The sequence below is a fragment of the Corythoichthys intestinalis genome, chromosome 10 (genome assembly GCF_030265065.1).
Source record: "Corythoichthys intestinalis isolate RoL2023-P3 chromosome 10, ASM3026506v1, whole genome shotgun sequence".
Taxonomy (NCBI): Eukaryota; Metazoa; Chordata; class Actinopteri; order Syngnathiformes; family Syngnathidae; genus Corythoichthys; species Corythoichthys intestinalis.
This window is the reverse complement of record NC_080404.1, coordinates 26,897,631-26,917,624: the sequence shown is the minus strand read 5'-3', so window position 1 is coordinate 26,917,624 and position 19,994 is coordinate 26,897,631. Positions and strand designations below refer to the sequence as shown.

General features: G+C 37.9%; 1 protein-coding gene across 2 annotated transcripts in view; it reads left to right on the top strand.

Moving 5' to 3' along the window:
• arid5b (AT-rich interaction domain 5B) overlaps positions 1–19,994 on the top strand; it is a 288,024-nt gene that overhangs the window by 206,630 nt on the left and 61,400 nt on the right. For both annotated transcript variants that reach the window (XM_057847984.1, XM_057847985.1), the window contains exons 5-6: positions 9,542–9,663; positions 11,920–12,277. In XM_057847984.1, the coding sequence (XP_057703967.1) occupies positions 9,542–9,663; positions 11,920–12,277 (480 nt within the window). The remainder of the gene's footprint in view (positions 1–9,541; positions 9,664–11,919; positions 12,278–19,994) is intronic.

The following is a 19,994-nucleotide window of genomic DNA, read 5'->3' as shown; positions in this document are numbered from 1 at the left end:
GACATGCTAACCCGAACAGAGTAATGTTTCAAAGTCTATTCTTGGCCTTCGAAGCGAAAAATCACTCAAAACTACCGGGGGCAATGTCACACGGCGGCGGGGTTGTTGATTGTCTTCACCGGTCGGCAACCTGCCCGGCGGCGAGCAAGTTACAGCTCGTCCCCTGCTGCGGCAGGAGAGCATGTTTGCCAGGGAAGCAGCTGGAGAATTACCGCCAGACAAACTGGCCGACGTCGGAGGAGCGCGTAGCTGCTACTTGGTCAACACGAATATGGCGTAAATTAATGCTTAACTACACGGCGAAGAACAGTGAGAGAGCGGCTTGCAGTTGTTGTGCAGCTAACATGGCAGGATGTGTCTGAGGAGGACTTTTCTATATGTCCGTCCATGATCAAACGTAAGTAAATAGTCCTGTATTTAAAGAAAGTTTGTAGTGTTTACAGTGTAATCGCTGTATTCATGCCCATTATTAACACAAAGGTGCAATTTCTGATCGGGTGGAAAATTGGACAGAACACCAGGCACACGAAGAGGGCAATAAGCCAAGTATAGCACTCTCCCGGCGGGGGTATGTGCGACAAGCCACCGGTTGTCGGCCGAGTGACATTCTCGGTGGACAAGGAGCATGTCAGCCACAAAATGCAAGCCACCTCCGAATTAAAATGTGTGCCATGATACCATTATTTGACATACAGTGGTACCTCGACTTACGATCACTTCGACACACGATCTTTTCGACATCCGACGTAAAATTTGACACGCCATTTGTTACTACATCCGAAGAAATGCTCGAAATACGACAATTTATGACAGCGTCGCAATTTAATTGTTTTCCCACAAGACTGACGCACGGCAGATTTTCTTGTGAGATAAATCAACATGGGTTCCAAGAATGTTAAAGCAGGTGATGAATTTTTTTTTTTAAAAAAGGTGAGGCTTACCATTGAAATGAAGATGGAATGATGGAAAAATATGAGCGTGGGGTGCACGTCCATGAAATGCTTGACAATACTCCAACGATCTCTGTTCGCCAGTCTTTATACAGTACATTAAAGTGACAATTATTATTCTGGTACCATTGCCAAAGAGATCACCAGCTTCGTCAGGTTTTTAATCATTTAATTCAAAACTTGTGCAACAAAACACGTGTAACCAACTAATAGCAACAACAGGACGTGAAAAGAGAAAGTCAACTGCACTCTCTCACTCTGCCGTCAGCCCCGCGGTGCGTTCAGGTACACTACGCAAAATACATAATGTATTTGTTTTGCTCATGTAATTGTTCTTTGCAATAGTAACAGCAGTATTTATTAAGGATTTTGTAAAAAAGCACTGAGCTGGTGTGACTAGAAGAATGGAACTGATGCCCGTCCTGAATTAATCAAACCCAAAACTATCTCTTCATCATCTCGTTGCCTTTTTATTTTATTTCTATGAGAACGTAGGTCTTAGCTTTCTTTAGGTGGCCAAATAATGCATGATCATAAAAACTACAATTTTTTATTTTTTAACATTTTTAACAGATTTAGTGTAGCTTTTTGGGCTGTGGAACAAATTAACGGAATTATAATGTATTCTTATGGGAAAATCCTGCTCGACATACGACCATTTCGAGTTACAAACAAGGTCTTGGAACGAATTAACTTCGTATGTAGAGATACCACTGTATATTACAAAACACAATGTTTACTCAATTCCTCATAAGTTCAATGGTCCCACAGTTGCCGCACACTTGTTCATTCTGATCTCTGGGTGAACTGGAACATTCTGAAACCCAAAAAAGGCTCACACGCCTCTTCCTGGTGCAGCTACAAAAGCCTGCAGCTGTTTGGCTGGCGTGATGCGAAAAATAAATTAATCCGCAAAATCCGCTGAATCCTCAGTCCTCTGCATGCTGTAAAGCAATGCTGTATTGTTAGATGCTGACCTGGGTGACGTCACATTCCCAATCGTCCTGAACCCGAGACTGGAGCCGGAAGTAACTTATTTTTATGGCGCGGGATTCAAAAATTGAATATATAAAACGATCGCTTCCACACGCATCCAAGCGGTCCATTTCATTCAGGAGCATAAAACACCGAGTGAAATATGAAACAAACATGCTTTATGGTGTCATACGCACAAGCTAAAGCCAGCCAGCAAGCTGCTAATGTAAGCTAAGCGACCAAGTGACTAGCCAGCTAGCTGCTAGTGCTGCAGCCCCTCTATTTCATATGCTGCATGCTTAAATCCTGCACACATTTCACATTCGAGAAATAGAAAAACAAAATCTGTGAATTTGTGTTAATTTTTGTCAATATGGCTGTGAAATAGGTATTACGTTTTTTAAAAAATGGTCTTAATTAGGTTTTAAAAACCTGTAGGAACCCTGCACTTCTCACCGATCCACTCCTCTCATATTGAGCTCAAGTGGGGTAGTGATCCATCAAATCGAGGAGATTGAGTGAAAAGGGTTGTACTCACTTTCTAACTCGCATTATTCTCACCAAGAGGACTGGAGTGAAACAACACCATTTGTGTGATTAGACATTTTTCTGGAAATTACCTAATTCCAGCTTCTAATTGGCCAACATTCTCAGGCTTGGCAGTGTCATGTGTGAAAACAAGAACCTTAACATCGTAATTCTCCAACTCTGCTACGTGATGTCTCTGAAAAATGGGAAGAACCCTTTTGAAAGAATATCACCTATTCAATCACAAAAAACACGTCCCAAGGTGCTTTAAAACATTTTCTTTGTTCTCGGCGCACTCTAAACGTCGGCGTAAATCAATTGGATGGCTGTTGGCCTTATGCAACGCTACACTTGTTCATCGTGCAACACGCCAGCCTCGGTTTTTGAGCCGTTTTTGTTTTGCTCGATCAATACCTCAGCTTGTTGCGTGGTGTAATGGCTCTCTTGCGTGGTCACAAATGGGAAGAGAGAGACACGCTTATGTAATGTTGGTCATTGGGGGCATTAACAGGGGGCCTAAAAACAGACTTCAGGGGACATCACTCATAACACTGCTGTACTTAACATATACACATACGTTATCATACTGTGAGGCCTTTTAGGACATTTTGGATATGTTTATGCCACAATGCTATAATTAAACATCATTACCATATCGTGAAGCTTTTGTGTCATTTCATCTTAATGACAATCTAACCTTGCAATTGGTATTGTAGGCCAATTTATGGCATTTTTTTTTGTTAAAGAAAGGGCTTAACCCATTCAGTACCAAAAACTTATAAGCAATGTTGTTTATGATGTTCAACTGCTCATAACTAAAGAATGGAAAAAGTAGAAACAAACTTTTTCTTTTTTATGTAAGATAGGAATCTAGTCTTTTTGTGAGTTCATGTGGCCATAGAAACCAATATTCAGTGGCGCTTGTGTTAAAAATGGCTTTAAGTGAATGAGTTAACTGCGTATAGTATACCCCATCAATGGTCTGCGATTTCTTGTCAGATTTTTTTCAATTAACTTGATGTTTTTAGTGTTATTTTCATTATGGATAGAATGCAATTTTTTTCCACCACAAGGGAATTGGTTCCAGAAAAATATTTTCGATCGGAAAAATTGAAACGTATGGCCTCCCTAGTGTACAGTTATATTTTTATTCAGACTTTTTTGAGAAATTGTGCAAAGACCATAAAAAAAAAAAAAAAAACATTTGTAGGGTTGTTAAAAGATGAGGCTGTTAGATTTGGATCACAAGCTCGACTCTTATCAGATCTTGACATTTTATTACCGACCTCATGCTTCATGTTTTTTTCCCCTTAAGATTTCCCTGCAATAGTATTCTTAAACTAGTTTAACTTTAGATCTCGTCAAGGTTAGGCCAAAACACAAACTAGACTTGGAACATAATCACAATAATTGTGTGACGTTTTGCCACACAAATTGCACATCTCATTACCTAGTTTCAGTTAGGTTTATCTTTGTATTGTAATATATTTTATGATTTTATTATTTTTCTATTCAAGTAGTTTCTCAGAAACAATCAGGACAGATGTGGATCATAAACTGGATGATTATCCCACACACAACAATGAGATTGACATGAAGGATAATGTTTCTATTGTTTTTTCTTTTTCTTTTCAATGACACAATTTAAGGATATTGTTGTCTATGAGTTTAGCGAGTCATGGACTGTCATCAGCAAGAATACATTTTCTATTTTCCCATTTAGTTAAACTTAATACAGTAGTATCTGATGTTGCTCATCTGCTTAAAATGGAAGTCCAGATATCTGTAATAAGGCTGCAACAACTAATCGATTACATCGATTGCAATCGATTAATAAATGAGTCGCCAATGACTTTGATAATCGATTTGCCGGAAGTCATGAGCAGTTTGAGTCCTTGTTTGCGTGTAATATGCATGCACACCAGTGATTAGAGCAAGAGGGAGAGCGAGAGCTCACTGCTACACTTAGGTTGGGTTGCTGAATCAATAATATTACGAAGTGTCAAGTGTTAGACGCCCCTTTCACACACTCTGAAACACCGGCAAAATCGCGGGATTTAACCGTGCAGCAGTTGTATGTGAAAACAATTTCCCGGGTCGACTGACACAGAGATTACGCGGACATTTCACAGGTCGCGTCTTAGTATAATGCCCGGGACTTTTCTGGGTAGCAGTATGCGTGAAAGTAGGCGTAAACAAACATCACAATTATCAAAATCAGAAAACAACGGAGGGTTTATCAATTACAAACAAAAATACACGCGATCGCAGAAAGGGGGAATAACACAATAGGTGTATGACTGTAGAGCCAAGGAAGAGAGTCCATCGTCCATCTCTGGAAATGCGTGGTTTATTTTGTTGCCAATGTTTGGGTCCTCTAATATGGAAGTATAGTCAGTACAATACAGTCTTGATGAGCTTGAATTGGCTGCACTTACTACGTGGTGAACGCTCACTCTGGAACAAAAAATGATTTGACCAACATTGTGACAGCTGATGCTGACCAAAAATGACGTAATGTCTGGGTTATAAAATCGCGCCAGCAGCCTTCCCTTCACAGTGGGCAACACAGGACAAGTGTGTGAAAGTTTTCAACCAGCGTCATTCTCGGGACATCTCTACATGCGTGAAAGCAATGACGCGAGTAAATCCTGCGTCACGTTACACAGGAATTTCCCCGGATATACAGTATGTATAAAAAGGGCTAGATTGTCTTTTGTGTCGTGAGAGCCAGTGTGTAAATGAAGCCAATTGTACTGTTTGTATTCTTTGTTGATGAGACGTTACTAATTAGCACGGAGCGCTAAGCTAGTTAGCGATTATGCTAACTAGTGTCTTAAGTGTCCATTTGTATTGTGTTTTGGAGAAGCATATTAGCATTTCAGTTATTATTAGATAGTAAAGTTGTCTCATTTCTTTTTATAACGAAACCACACACACAAACCTAACCATATAACAGCTTAGTTTCTCCTTTCAGCACAAACTCCTATTCAAACTGTAAATTGTCATACAAGAGAGTGTGTATTAAAGTTGGATTTGGATTGTATTCATGAACAACTGTTTGATAAAGAAAACTGATTCATTACAGTCTGCCTCCTCCGTATTCGAGTTTGTTGTTCAGTTGGTTTAAAGAAAATAAATGAGTAATTGACACAGATTAAAAACAGCGCCTTGCCCACAAGAGAAAAATAAATGTCAATCAGCAGCACCTTTTTAAAATTCGAATGAACAGGACTTTTGTCTAATTCTGTGTACTGAGAAATTATTTTTATGTTTTATTCTCAGAACCTTTATTAAAAACACATTTTATGTACTTAAAACAATACTGTTGTAGAATACAGTTAAGTCGGGAAGCTGTAATGAACTATTTTTATGGGGAAAATAGTCAGCAATTTTGTAGTCATGGTTACTTACAAAATGTCTAAAACCACTTCAATTTAAATTGTGAAGGCAATTAAAAAAAGTGACATTTACCCGAATAATCGTTTAATTAATTGTCTGATTAACCGTATGATAAATCGATTATAAAAATAATTGTTAGTTGCCGCCCTCGTCTGTAAGTAATGCTTACATTGCATTTTATGTTCCTCCAGAAATCCCTAACCTTTGGGAAATATTGTATTTAGTGTGATTGCTCATGGCTTTTGACAAAACAAACACGATCTGCCACTTAAGTATGCCTCTAAACAACAACAGAGTTGTTGTAAGAGTGGAATTTAATTAAAAATATGGCCAGCCACTGGATAAAGATAATCGTCTTCAAAATAGAAACTAGAAAAGCACAATAAACGCGAGTGGAATCTTCTCAGCAAGGAGCCGGTGGCGGCGTGCCAATCATGATTTTATTTTCGCCGATCGTCGGCCGCCTTTCATCCACCGTTGGGCATCACGTTATCAAGACACCGATGCCACGTGAAATATGTCGGAAGTTTCTCTCTCTCCCCTCAAGCTTATCTTTGTTGTTAGTGTTGTTGTGCCAAGATGTTACATGACACAAATGTGGGTGTACACACAAAAAAGAACTTGGCACCGTCTAAAATGTTTGATTGTGCGAGTGTGTAATGTGAACTGAGCAATTATATTTGCCTGTCTCTTAAACAGAGCTGCTCTCAGGCAGGTTCACGTGTTTGTGATTATGAGAGCCCCTCCAGGGGGAAGCAGAAATAGAGGAATCACTAAATCACTCCATTGTTTCACTTCATTTTTCCATCTTAAGTGTCATTAATGTTATGTAAAAATGTTCAAATGAATAACAAGTTCATAAAGTCACGTTGAAACACTTTTAATTTTTACAAGCAAAAAATGTATATCGTCGTGTGACCAAAAATAAATGTTGATGCTAACCTGGTCGATGTAAAAACAGTAGCGCTGCTGTTACTATGGTGACGGCATATTATTTGCCTGAGCCATCTCATAATATTGATGGATCAGTAAAACTATATATACAGTATAGTTGGACGTTTAAATTGGCTGCTTCATAATTCACGTGGAGGAAAAAACACGACACAGCTACTTTAGCAATGATTAATATTGGTGGATCAGCCTGGACACCCCTTGTGTTTTACCCTTTACAAATATGTGGAATCTTCCTGAAGATAGTGGCAGCAATTGAATTTTTAAAAATTTTAAAAATCAGTCCAATTAAAGGATTACATTAGGATAATCTTGGGTCAGCTAAACACCTCGTGTTGTTTCCTGCACACAAAAAAAGTGGGATGCAGTGCTCCCTAGTTTTTCGCGGTCAATGTGGACCAGAACCCGTCATGATAGGTGAAAAACTGCAAAGTAGCGCACCTCACCTAAATTTGTTTATTTTTATTTTTGTGTGTTCAATATATTTATTCAGATTTAGCATTGGAAAGAGATACATACAAGACATGTTTTTTCACCCCCCCCCCCCCCCCCGGTATAATAAAAAAAAAATATATATATATATACATACATATTATTAGGGATGTCAAAATTATCGCGTTAACGGGCGGTAATTAATTTTTTTAATTAATCACGTTAAAATATTTGACGCAATTAACGCACATGTCCCGCTCAAACAGACTCAAAGGACATTGCACTGTACTGTACCACTTGTTACTTGTTTTTTGGTGGTTGGCGCCCTCTGCTGGCGTTTGGGTCCAACTGATTTTATGGGTTAGTACCATGAGTGAGCATGGTGCAATTATTGACATCAACAATGGCGAGCTACTAGTTTATTTATTGATTGAAAATTTTACAAATTTTAATAAAACAAAAATATTAAGAGGGGTTTTAATATAAAATTGATATAACTTGTACTAACATTCATCTTTTAAGAACTACAAGTCTTTCTATCCATGGATCGCTTTAAGAGAAAGTTAGTAATGTTAATGCCATCTTGTTGATTTATTGTTATAATAAACAAATACAGTACTTATGTACTAATGTATATATCCGTCTTTCCATTCAAACAATAATTTACAGAAAAATATGGCATATTTTATAGATGGTTTGAATTGCGATTAATTACGATTGATTTTTATTGATTGATCTGTCACTCATCGTTAACTTTAATAAGCAACTCCAGTGCACGCCTGATGAACAAATGAACAAAGAGCAGAGAGAGGAAGGCAGTGAGGGAGAGTGGGACTACGCGATGGGTTGCCTGGAACTTCAGACTTACTGCGGTTCCAGCGATAGTCTAGCGACCTTCCCGTGGATCAAATTCTCAGGGCGGAGAAAGCCGCAGCAAAAAGACAGCGGAGTGGACCAATTAGTGACGGGCGAACTAGTGTTGGTAAAGCGACAAGAAAGTCTAGAGCGAGTGGAGAACGGAGAAGTTTATTCAACATGGCTAGCGCGAGACAGACTGTTGTCAATGACTTGTGTCGATTTGTTTTTGGTAATTTAAAACTGAATTTACCACGGATTGGAACATATTCTCGGCTTTTCCGATCATCATCTGTGTTGTTGTGGAGACGACTTCCGACGCACAAGAGTGACGTTGCTCGTTAAGAAAACGTCATGCAAATAAACGAATCTGATTGCATGGATGATTTTGTTCAGGCTTGAGAGGCCATTAAGAAGCTGGGTCCCAGACTATTCTCACAGTGTTTGAAAAATACAGGGAGAACAGTCTGGATGACACGATCAGCTCAGGACAGCTCATCTGTGTATATATATATACAGTATATATATATGTATTTATATTGAAAAAACGCAATGGACTGAGGGCGTGTATTTTGAAGCGCGAAGTAACGAGGGATCACTGTACTCAAATATGTGAAATTAATATAATCAGAATAAAAACAGCTTTTTTTTCCCGAATTAAATTATAAGTATTTGACAATTTATTCCTCATGTAATTGGTGCTTTTGTTGTAATTTTATGAACAAAAAGGAAACCTGCGCTAAATTTTATGCATAAGATATTAGCTCGTGTACACGTGATTTCTTTATTTTTTTGGGATCATAAATAAAAATATCGAGGAAAAAAATAGCAATAATTTAAATTATTAACATGTTTAATGGTGTTTTGTGTGTGGAATTGTGAGAAAATATCTGATCCATTTGAGGATATCGCTGAGATATGAAAAGTTACAAGACCTCCCTTCGAAAAGTTGAAAAACAACCGCAAAACATAACTAACATAGCTTTTGTCTTCATTTTTCTATTGAATCAAATGGCATCAATGTCACAATTATTGGTAGAGTTCACAAAGTCATAATTGTAGAGTTCACAAAGTCAATCTCAGGACCACAGTAGGTCGCATAATATTATTCCTAATGAAATTATTGTGACATCTGAATTACAAAATGTACATTTGACATAGCACATTCTTTATGATTGTGACATTTGAATTACGAAATGGTTTTTTTAACTTAACACATCCTTTGACAGTATAGAATAAAGGAGCACACACCAAAAGACTTGTACAACAGTAATGCCTAAAGATAACAAAGAATGTTTAAAAAAAAAAAAAAAAAAAAAAAACGACTCCCAGTGCATCACTAACCAACAACCTCACTTCATATCACTGTTTAAGGCATACAGACATTCAATACCACACTGCTTTAACAAGGTAATTATTATAAACGCTTGTCCTCCTCCTGCCCGTAGCTCCCAACTTGAAGGGACGTCCCCGCAAGAAGAAGCTGTCTATCTCGCAGAGGAGGGACTCCCATGGCTGCATCACAGTGACAGCTCTGGACCCCAATAGCCTGGAGACCAAAACTCACAAGGTAGATCATTGATCCACAGATCAAAATGTTCATTTTCATTTTTCAACATCATTTGAAATGTTGTACAGAGAACCACTTTATTTCCTAGTGTTAGGATAGTGTAATGTGAAGGAAACGGGGAAAAAGACTTAATTTCTTTTTTCTTTCACCGTTATCCCGTTGACCTTCTACAGCTAAATCGATAACAGCAATCATGTCTTTCGAGCTAATCTGCAGCTAATCTGCTCTGCTTGAGAGGAGCAGCATCATCGAGAATCAATATTGAGAAAACACGCTGCATCAAAATTAGTAAAAACAGCTAGTTTAAAAAGGGCCATCTAGAAACTACACATAAAATGGTTATTTTAATGATCATGATCACAATTTGTTCAAATAAACCAATATTGAAATTAGCAATATTTTTGAGGATTTTTTTTTTAGGGGCAAATGTGATCGTTTTTACCGTAATTTTCAGACTACAAGCCGCTACTTTTTTCCTTCATTTTGAATGCTGCGGCTAATAGTCTAGTGCGGCTTTTAAAAAATTTATTTGGGTTCATAGGTAACACTTTATTTGACAGTGGTGTCATAAGACCATCATAATTATGACACGACACTTTCATGGGCATTACTGAATGCTTATGTCATTATGTGTCATCTGGCAAATTATGTCACTAACTCCATTTATGTCCAGCTTGGATCTTTTACATCCGTTAAAAAGTGATAATTTGCCAGATAACACTGAATGACATCTGTTTTAAGCATTCATTAATGCTCACAACAGTGTACTGTAATACCATACTTAGCAAATAATGAAACAACTGGAACAGTAACTGAAGAAATAATTAGCACAGAAAAAAAATTTTGATTGTTGTTTACATCTGTAGTGCTGCAATGCATGCTAGGAGGCATGTTGGACAACAACAGTGTTGACAGCAGGTGGCAGCAGAGGTTGACTGTCTCCCCCAAGGGAGCAGTGATGGCCAAATGAAGCTTCTTGAAGCAATGAAGCTGTGCAGCCAATTGGTTCAAGCTTCATAGTGGTTCATTTGGCCTTATGACATTTGTATGATGCCGCTGTCAAACAAAGTGTTAATATCTTTTGGTGTAAATATCCAATAATACAGTGAGGACAGCAGCGGCTTTTTGTCCAGTGCGGCTTATTTATGAACAAACGCTGTTTTCGTGCCAGATTTGGTGGGTAGCGGCTTATAGTCAGTTGCGCCTTATAGTGCGAAAATTACAGTAGTTATTTTTTTTCCTCCTTGAAGCTCCAAATATATCAGCTAGTACAAATGATATATATTTTTAAAAATGTATTTAATTTAATCTTTATCGTTTGATCTTTAAACGTTGTGAAACCCCATAAAATGAGTCTGTTAAGTACTTAATAAAATTAATACATGTAAAATGGTTTATTATTATTTTTATTCATATACATTTCACTGACTATTGGGAGTCGAGACAAAATATGTCCCACAAAGAGAAGTCTTTATTTTCAGTAAATAAAAACTAAATTCATAATGTTTAACATACTCACAAAGTTATGTATGCAGGCATTATGAATCCTGATGTTACGTTTTAACATAGATAATTACCTTTTGGAGTGTTATTTTATTTTAAAGTCTGACCTGGGGTTAGATGACCCATATTATTTCTCTTGTCCTCATCAAGATGTCCTAATATCATAATTATTATTCAGATAAAACTTGTGAAATTGTTGAAAACTGTGAAATCATTTATAGTAAATTAAAATTAAGGGTTATATTCGTTCATTCATTCATTTTAAATATATAAAATAATGCATGTTTTGAACATGAAGTCATATTTTCTATCAAGATCTGCAAATCAAACTCTGTCCTTAATTTTTGTCAACTCTCAGATTTTATTTTATAAACCTCATTAAATCAAGCAATAACATGGTTAGATGTATCTCTAAGGACCCCTGTAATGACTGAAAAAAAAACTACACATGGTTTGGTATGTTTATATATGTTTTTTAAAGGACAATGTCGATTTTCCCATGGTGACAGCTGGAGCTCAAATTTCTAACTACCGGTACATGAAAAATAACTAATGAATAGAGTGTGAACTAGAGGTGGGAATCTTGGTATACCTAACAATTCGATTACGATTCAGAGGCTACGTTTCGATTATAAATCGATAATTGATTTTAAATTTTTGATTAAATTTTATTGAGTTGAAATCTTTAAACTGTAAATGGTCTCATCTGTGCATGCTACCTGACCCTGACCCTAACCCTTCTTCTCCTTATAGGTCAAAGCGAGCTGTAAAGCGTTAGCCAATGGCAAGTTGAGTTCCGGAAAGCTTAGTTCCAGCACCAAACATAAAGCCAGTGTTGGTCTAAGCAGGAAGCTTGTGGCACCTGAAGAAATGCAGCGACTGAAGGAGATGGTAGAGGAAAGGAGCGAGCAGGAGGAGAACAGGCATCCATCTTCCTTGGCCTCCCTGCAACTAGAGGAGGAGGAGGCAACCATAGCTGCAATTGTGGCGTCGTCATCCTTATCGGAGGAAAGTAGGGAGGATGAGCAGGCCTTCCTGGTCGAGCTCTATAAGTACATGAAGAAGAGGGACACACCAATCGAAAGGATCCCCTTCCTTGGCTTCAAACAGAGTGAGTTACATTTTGTCCCCTTGTTCTTTACGTTCCCATTGGTTAATTTAATTTCTTGTTATAACTTGACATCATCCTGCTTTGTAACTTAACTTCCTCTTTCTTGATTGGTTACTTTCTTATTGAAAGGTTACGTTACCAACTGTTCACTTGCTTTCTCACTGGTTACTGTGTGAGTGGTTACGCCACCTCTTGGGTGGTTACTTCATCAGTTAGTTTACTCTTTGGATTTACTTCCTCATTGCTTACTTTTCTTCGTTATTATTAAGTTTACGTCCTGTTTTATTTTAACTTGAATTTCTGACTGGTTGTTTTTCATTCTGGTTAGTTACTTCAATTGGAATAGTAACCTTACTTTCTCATTAGTTGCTGTCTAATTCTTTGCTTTTTTCCTAATACTTTGCCTTTCTCATTAGTTGCTGCCTAGTTGTTTGCTTTTTTCCTAATACTTTGCGATATTTCCTGATTGCCTATTTTGCTTTGTGATTGGTTCCTTAATTTCGAGATTGTTTAATTTTATTTGTGATTAATATATTCTTAATTAGCTAATTTAGTGATTACCCTTCTTGGCCACGTTCTATGTTACGTAACTTCCTGGTTGGTTACTTTACCATCTCATCGGTTACTTTACTATCTCATTGGCAACCTTTCTTCTTAATTAGTTAATTTGCTCTCACTTCATGTGCATGTCCTCATTAGTGAATGTACTACCTCCTTGGTTAGTTTTGTGCTTAGTGAGTGATTTTACTTCTTGATTTGGTTACTTTTAGGGATGTCCTAGTCCCATATTTTTACATGAGAGTCCGAGTCACCTAATTTTATGTGGGATTTTTCCCCCCACTGAATAAATGCACCTGTATTGAAGGTTGGATTTTTCTCTTTTTTTTCCATTAAGGTCCCATATTATTTTAATTTTAAAAAATTATGAGAAGCTAAAAAACACATCTTAACCAGGGGTGCCAATAATTATGGAGGGCACTATATATATATATTTATATATATATATATTAGGGCTGTCAAAATTATCGCGTTAACGCGTGGTAATTCATTTTTTTAATTAATCACGTTAAAATATTTGACGCAATGAACGCATATGTCCCTCTCAGACAGTATTCTGCCTTTTGGTAAGTTTTACAGCAAGGCTTTTTGTGCTGTCTAACAGCGAACTCTTGTGGTCGCGTTGCGACATGGTTTATTGTGTTCTTGCCAGTTCAATATGGCTGCACGACGTCTCGGGCTGACGCCTACGTTGTAATATTGTGCTTATATGATCCTTGGACAAGATTTGTCCGTAAGTATGGTTGTTGTAAAGAATGTACATATTATGTTAGTAAGCGAAATGTTATATTTTTTGTATGAGACGCTTTTTGTTTATGTTTAGTGAACCTGTATAGCGTGCAAAGCTAACGTTGTTGCTAATGCAATGCTTATGTACTTTTTTTTTGTAGTTTTACAACGGTCTAAAGAGGACAATGGTTTGAGGCCATTTTATCAATAAATCAGATGAAAAAGGAAGAAGTCTGATTATTAAGGCGTCGTTCACTAGCTGTCTAGCTTTGGAAAAAGTAGACGCTTCGGAGTGAGGACAGCATAGACAGATTTAAATGACAGTAGAGTGAAATGCCCACTACAGTCCTTATGTACCGTAGGTTGAATGTATATATCCATCTTGTGTCTTATCTTTCCATTCCAACAATTTATTTTATAGAATATATATATAATTTACAGAAAAATATGGCATATTTTAGAGATGGTTTGAATTGCGATTCATTGCGATTAATTACGATTAATTAATTTTTAAGCTGTAATTAACTCGATTAAAAATTTTAATCGTTTGACAGCCCTAATATATATATGTGTGTGTATATATATATATATATATATATATATATATATATATATATATATATATATATATATATATATATATATATATATATATATATATATACAGTGCCTTGCAAAAGTATTCGGCCCCTTTGAATCTTGCAACCTTTCGCCACATTTCAGGCTTCAAACATAAAGATATGAAATTAAATTTTTTTGTCAAGAATCAACAACAAGTGGGACACAATCGTGAAGTGGAACAACATTTATTGGATAATTTAAACTTTTTTAACAAATAAAACACTGAAAAGTGGGGCGTGCAATATTATTCGGCCCCTTTACTTTCAGTGCAGCAAACTCACCCCAGAAGTTCAGTGAGGATCTCTGAATGATCCAATGTTGTCCTAAATGACCGATGATGATAAATAGAATCCAAATGTGTGTTATCAAGTCTCCATATAAATGCACCTGCTCTGTGATAGTCTCAGGGTTCTGTTTAAAGTGCAGAGAGCATTATGAAAACCAAGGAACACACCAGGCAGGTCCGAGATACTGTTGTGGAGAAGTTTAAAGCCGGATTTGGATACAAAAAGATTTCCCAAGCTTTAAACATCTCAAGGAGCACTGTGCAAGCCATCATATTGAAATGGAAGGAGCATCAGACCACTGCACATCTACCACGACCCGGCCGTCCTTCCAAACTTTCTTCTCAAACAAGGAGAAAACTGATCAGACATGCAGTCAAGAGGCCCATGATCACTCTGGATGAACTGCAGAGATCTACAGCTGAGGTGGGAGAGTCTGTCCATAGGACAACAATCAGTCGTACACTGCACAAATCTGGCCTTTATGGAAGAGTGGCAAGAAGAAAGGCATTTCTCAAAGATATCCATAAAAAGTCTCGTTTAAAGTTTGCCACAAGCCACCTGGGAGACACACCAAACATGTGGAAGAAGGTGCTCTGGTCAGATGAAACCAAAATTGAACTTTTTGGCCACAATGCAAAACGATATGTTTGGCGTAAAAGCAACACAGCTCATCACCCTGAACACACCATCCCCACTGTCAAATATGGTGGTGGCAGCATCATGGTTTGGGCCTGCTTTTCTTCAGCAGGGACAGGACAGATGGTTAAAATTGACGGGAAGATGGATGCAGCCAAATACAGGAACATTCTGGAAGAAAACCTGTTGGTATCTGCACAAGACCTGAGACTGGGACGGAGATTTATCTTCCAACAGGACAATGATCCAAAACATAAAGCCAAATCTACAATGGAATGGTTAAAAAATAAACATATCCAGGTGTTAGAATGGCCAAGTCAAAGTCCAGACCTGAATCCAATCGAGAATCTGTGGAAAGAGCTGAAGACTGCTGTTCACAAACACTATCCAACCTCACAGAGCTCGAGCTATTTTGCAAGGAAGAATGGGCAAGAATGTCAGTCTCTCGATGTGCAAAACTGATAGAAACATACCCCAAGCGACTTGCAGCTGTAATTGGAGCAAAAGGTGGAGCTACAAAGTATTAACGCAAGGGGGCCGAATAATATTGCACGCCCCACTTTTCAGTTTATTTGTTAAAAAAGTTTAAATTATCCAATAAATTTTGTTCCACTTCACGATTGTGTCCCACTTGTTGTTGATTCTTGACAAAAAATTAAAATTTTATATCTTTATGTTTGAAGCCTGAAATGTGGCGAAAGGTTGCAAGGTTCAAGGGGGCCGAATACTTTTGCAAGGCATTGTATATATGTATATATATGTATATATATATATATATATATATATATATATATATATATATATATATATATATATATATATATATATATATATATATATATATATATATATATATATATATATATACACACACAGTGGGGAGAACAAGTATTTGATACACTGCCGATTTTGCTGGTTTTCCCACTTGCAAAGCATGTAGAGATCTGTAATTTGTATCATAAGTTCTCTTCAACTGTGATGGACGGAATCTAATACAAAAAAACAGAAAATCACGTGGTATGATTTTTGAATAATAAATTTGCATGAAATAAGTATTTGATACATCACAAAAATCGAACTTAATATTTGGTACAGAAACCTTTGTTTGCTATTACAGATACCAAATGTTTCCTGTAGTCCTTGACAAGATTTGAACAAACTGCAGCAGGGATTTTGGCCCACTCCTCCATGCAGATCTTCTCCAGAGCCTTCAGGTTTCGGGGCTGCTGCCGGGCAACACGGACTTTTCGCTCCCTCCATAGATTTTCTATCTGGTTCAGATCTGGTGACTGGCTAGGCCACTCCAGGACCTTAAGATGCTTCTTACGGAGCCACTCTTTAGTTGCCTTGGCTGTGTGCTTTGGGTCGTTGTCATGCTGGAAGACCCAGCCACGACCCATCTTCAGGGCTCACTGAAGGAAGAAGGTTGTCAGCCAAGATCTGGCGATACATAGCCCCATCCATCCTCCCCTCAATACGGTGCAGTCGTCCTGTGCCCTTGGCAGAGAAGCAGCCCCAAAAAATGATGTTTCCCCCTCCATGTTTCACGGTTGGGATGGTGTTCTGGGGGTTGTACTCATCCTTCTTTGTCCTCCAAACACGACGAGCCGAGTTTAGACCAAAAAGTTCAATTTTGGTCTCATCCAACCACATGACCTTCTCCCATTGCTCCTCTGGATCATCAGGATGGTCAGTGGCAAACTTCAGACGTGTCTGGACATGCACTGGCTTCAGCAGCGGGACCTTGCGTGCACTGTAGGATTTTAATCCATGACGGCGTAATGTGTTTCCGATGGTTTTCTTCGAGACTGTGGTTCCAGCTCTCTTCAGGTCATTGACCAGGTCCTGCCGTGTAGTTCTGGGCTGATCCCTCACCTTCCTCATGATCAGTGATGCCCCACGAGGTGAGATCTTGCATGGAGCCCCAGAACGAGGCAGAATGACCGTCAACTTGAACTTCTTCCATTTTCTAATAATCGCTCCAACAGTTGCTACCTTCTCACCAAGGTGCTTGCTTATTTTCCTGTAGCCCATCCCAGCCTTGTGCAGGTCTATTATTTTATCCCTGATGTCCTTACACAGCTCTTTGGTCTTGGCCATTGTGGAGAGGTTGGAGTTTGTTTGTTTGAGCATGTGAACAGGTGTCTTTTATACAGGTAACAGGTTCAAACAGGTGCAGTTACTTCCGGTAATGAGTGGAGAACAGGAGGGGTTCTTAAAAAACAACTGAGAGCCGAAATATTTACTAGTTGGTAATGTATCAAATACTTATTTCATGCAGTTAAATACAAATGTATTATTTAAAAATTATACACCGTGATTTTCTGGATTTTTGTATTAGATTCCGTCCCTCACAGTTGAAGAGAACTTATGATACAAATTACAGACCTCTATATGGGTTGCAAGTGGGAAAACAAGCAAAATCGGCAGTGTATCAAATACTTGTCCTCCCCACTGTATATATATACAGGTATATATAATATATATATAGTCCTTCCAGGAGTTCACACAACCATGCATAGCACAGAAAGTCTGAGTCTCATCTACGTTGTGCTGAATCCATTTTCTGGAGATTCCGTGGGCTCCTCTGGTTTGATTTGGCAATTTTAACTTGGTCAACTTCAACCGCAATTCATGGAGCTCTGTCTAAAATGGAAGTCCGTAGCAGAAAATGTCAAAGATTTTCGCTCAGGAAACTCAGTTATAACATGGAGGTTAAACTGGCATGTTTAAATGGGAAAGGATCAAAGGAAAATTAATCTAAAATAATAGTAACCCTTCCGACGGAAGTATTCGGTCTTCCCTTCAGATTCACCGCCAAGACATGAAATGACTCGATTTCCACTGATCAAAACAAACGTTTTGCTTTAATGGAGTTTAGCTGCGCAACAGATGGCTTCATGATATTCGCCTTGTTAGCTTCCTCCCAGTGATTTACCTCCAAAGAATTCCAACATGGCTCGTTTGTCATTCTGCCCCATCCCCCGAATCGCTACACTAAAGTCAAACACTGTTAATGTTTTTTTTTTTTTTTTTTTTTTTTTTTTAAGAGCATGTGTCTCTCGTGGGGCTTGCATGCATTGAACATGTCAGAGCACAGCCGCTGATCTCTTAAGTCCGGAATAAGGGCGTATGAATCAGATAGCTGAACCTTTCCAATAACCCGTCGACAGAACATGTTATAGCTGAACTTTTCCAATAACCTGCCGACGGAACATGTTATAAGTTATTATTTTCCACTGTGGATCTGTGTGAGCCAAAGGCGAGAAGTCCAGCTTATTTCAGACTCAAGATATGCGTTGCTACTTGTTATTTAGTTTTGACGCTCTGAAAGCGCTGATACTTTAAAAAAAAAACAAAAATCTAGCTTTTTTATGTGTGGCAAGCATGAACTCTTTCATGCAAAAGTTATGTTTTGTTTTTTTCCCCACCCCTTACAGGGCACTCATTGAACTAATTGGTTGCCCTGGACGCTTCTAGACGTCCAATCCATTTGACTGGGAGGGCTGGCAGCAATCATTTGATAGCTGCCAGCACCCCAATCAAATTTGCAGTGAAACATGATCAATCAATGCCATTCTTGTCGGTTTAAATGAATTGGACCTCTATCGCCATCAATGGCATATAATGAGTTAAATTCTATGATTAAAAAAATTACTTGGGACTTCGATTTTTAATTTATTTGAATTTCATAAATTTAGTTTTTATTAATGCTGCAGTAATTCAAACCTATAATTATAATTATAAATAAATGAAATGATTACAATTAAGATTAATAACTAAAAAAAAATATCTGACAATAATTGCTAAAATTCAAGATTTTTTTAAAATGACAAACAAATCATTAGCTTTAAAAAGTAATTTGCTCTACAAAGGGTTAAAATTGTAGTGGTCACTGTTCCTGACAGGATTTAAGGTTAAATAGGTTAAAAACACAACAACAAGTTGGTGCGCAGAATATTTATTCAATTTGTAGCTTAGTAGCTTAGTCAGTGAATGCAATGCAAGTGTCAGATTATAGAAATTGGCTCTAGTTTGCGAGGTACTGTATGTCCAAGTTTTCTTCTTCCGCTGATTAATGCCTGCCATGTTAACTATGCAGGAATAACAATAATCAGTGTGACTTTTAAGCTCTAACCACACATTCCGAATTGCATTGATTTCATGTGACCATTGGACCATTTCATGAAATTCTGGGGACACGAAACACAACATTGCTGCGGAGCCCAAGGCTTATGTTGATATCCTATTTTCATGCCAAAATAAGCTTTGTATGATTTTAATGAAACTAGTACTGCCTCGACACTGTTCTTTCAGCATATATTCTCCACAAATGTAGCAAAATAACAATTGAATCATTTTTACATTGACGTCTTTGTTTTGCTATAATCATTACCCCTATGAAAGCAGCGTATAACTACGCTCAGCTACGTTCTGAATGACGCAACAAATACATTTGTATTGTAGTCAATACGAGGTGGTCCACATGATCCGCTCAGCTCTGATCCGAAGTCCGGCCTCTCCGGTCGGTCAAAACTAAAACACTGACGAGTTCTATTTTCTCGTCGGTCAACCTGCGGCCGGATCAAGCCCTGCCGTTTAGCATGCACCAAACGGGAAATAGAACAACTAAAAAACCCCATTTGCTAACAAAAAAGTTTTTGTTTGTTGGTTAGGGTGACCACATTTTGTTTTCAAAATAAGAGGACTCTCGGCCCAGCCTCGAGATACTTGAATTTTACCTGAACTTCACTCAAAGATGCCAATATCACGTAAATATATTTAAGGTGTGCCTCCTCTGTCTGGATAGAAAAATTGAGTTTTATTTCAAATAAAATTATAGCCATATAGTATATAACCAAAGCAGGGGTCGCGTTAACCGAATA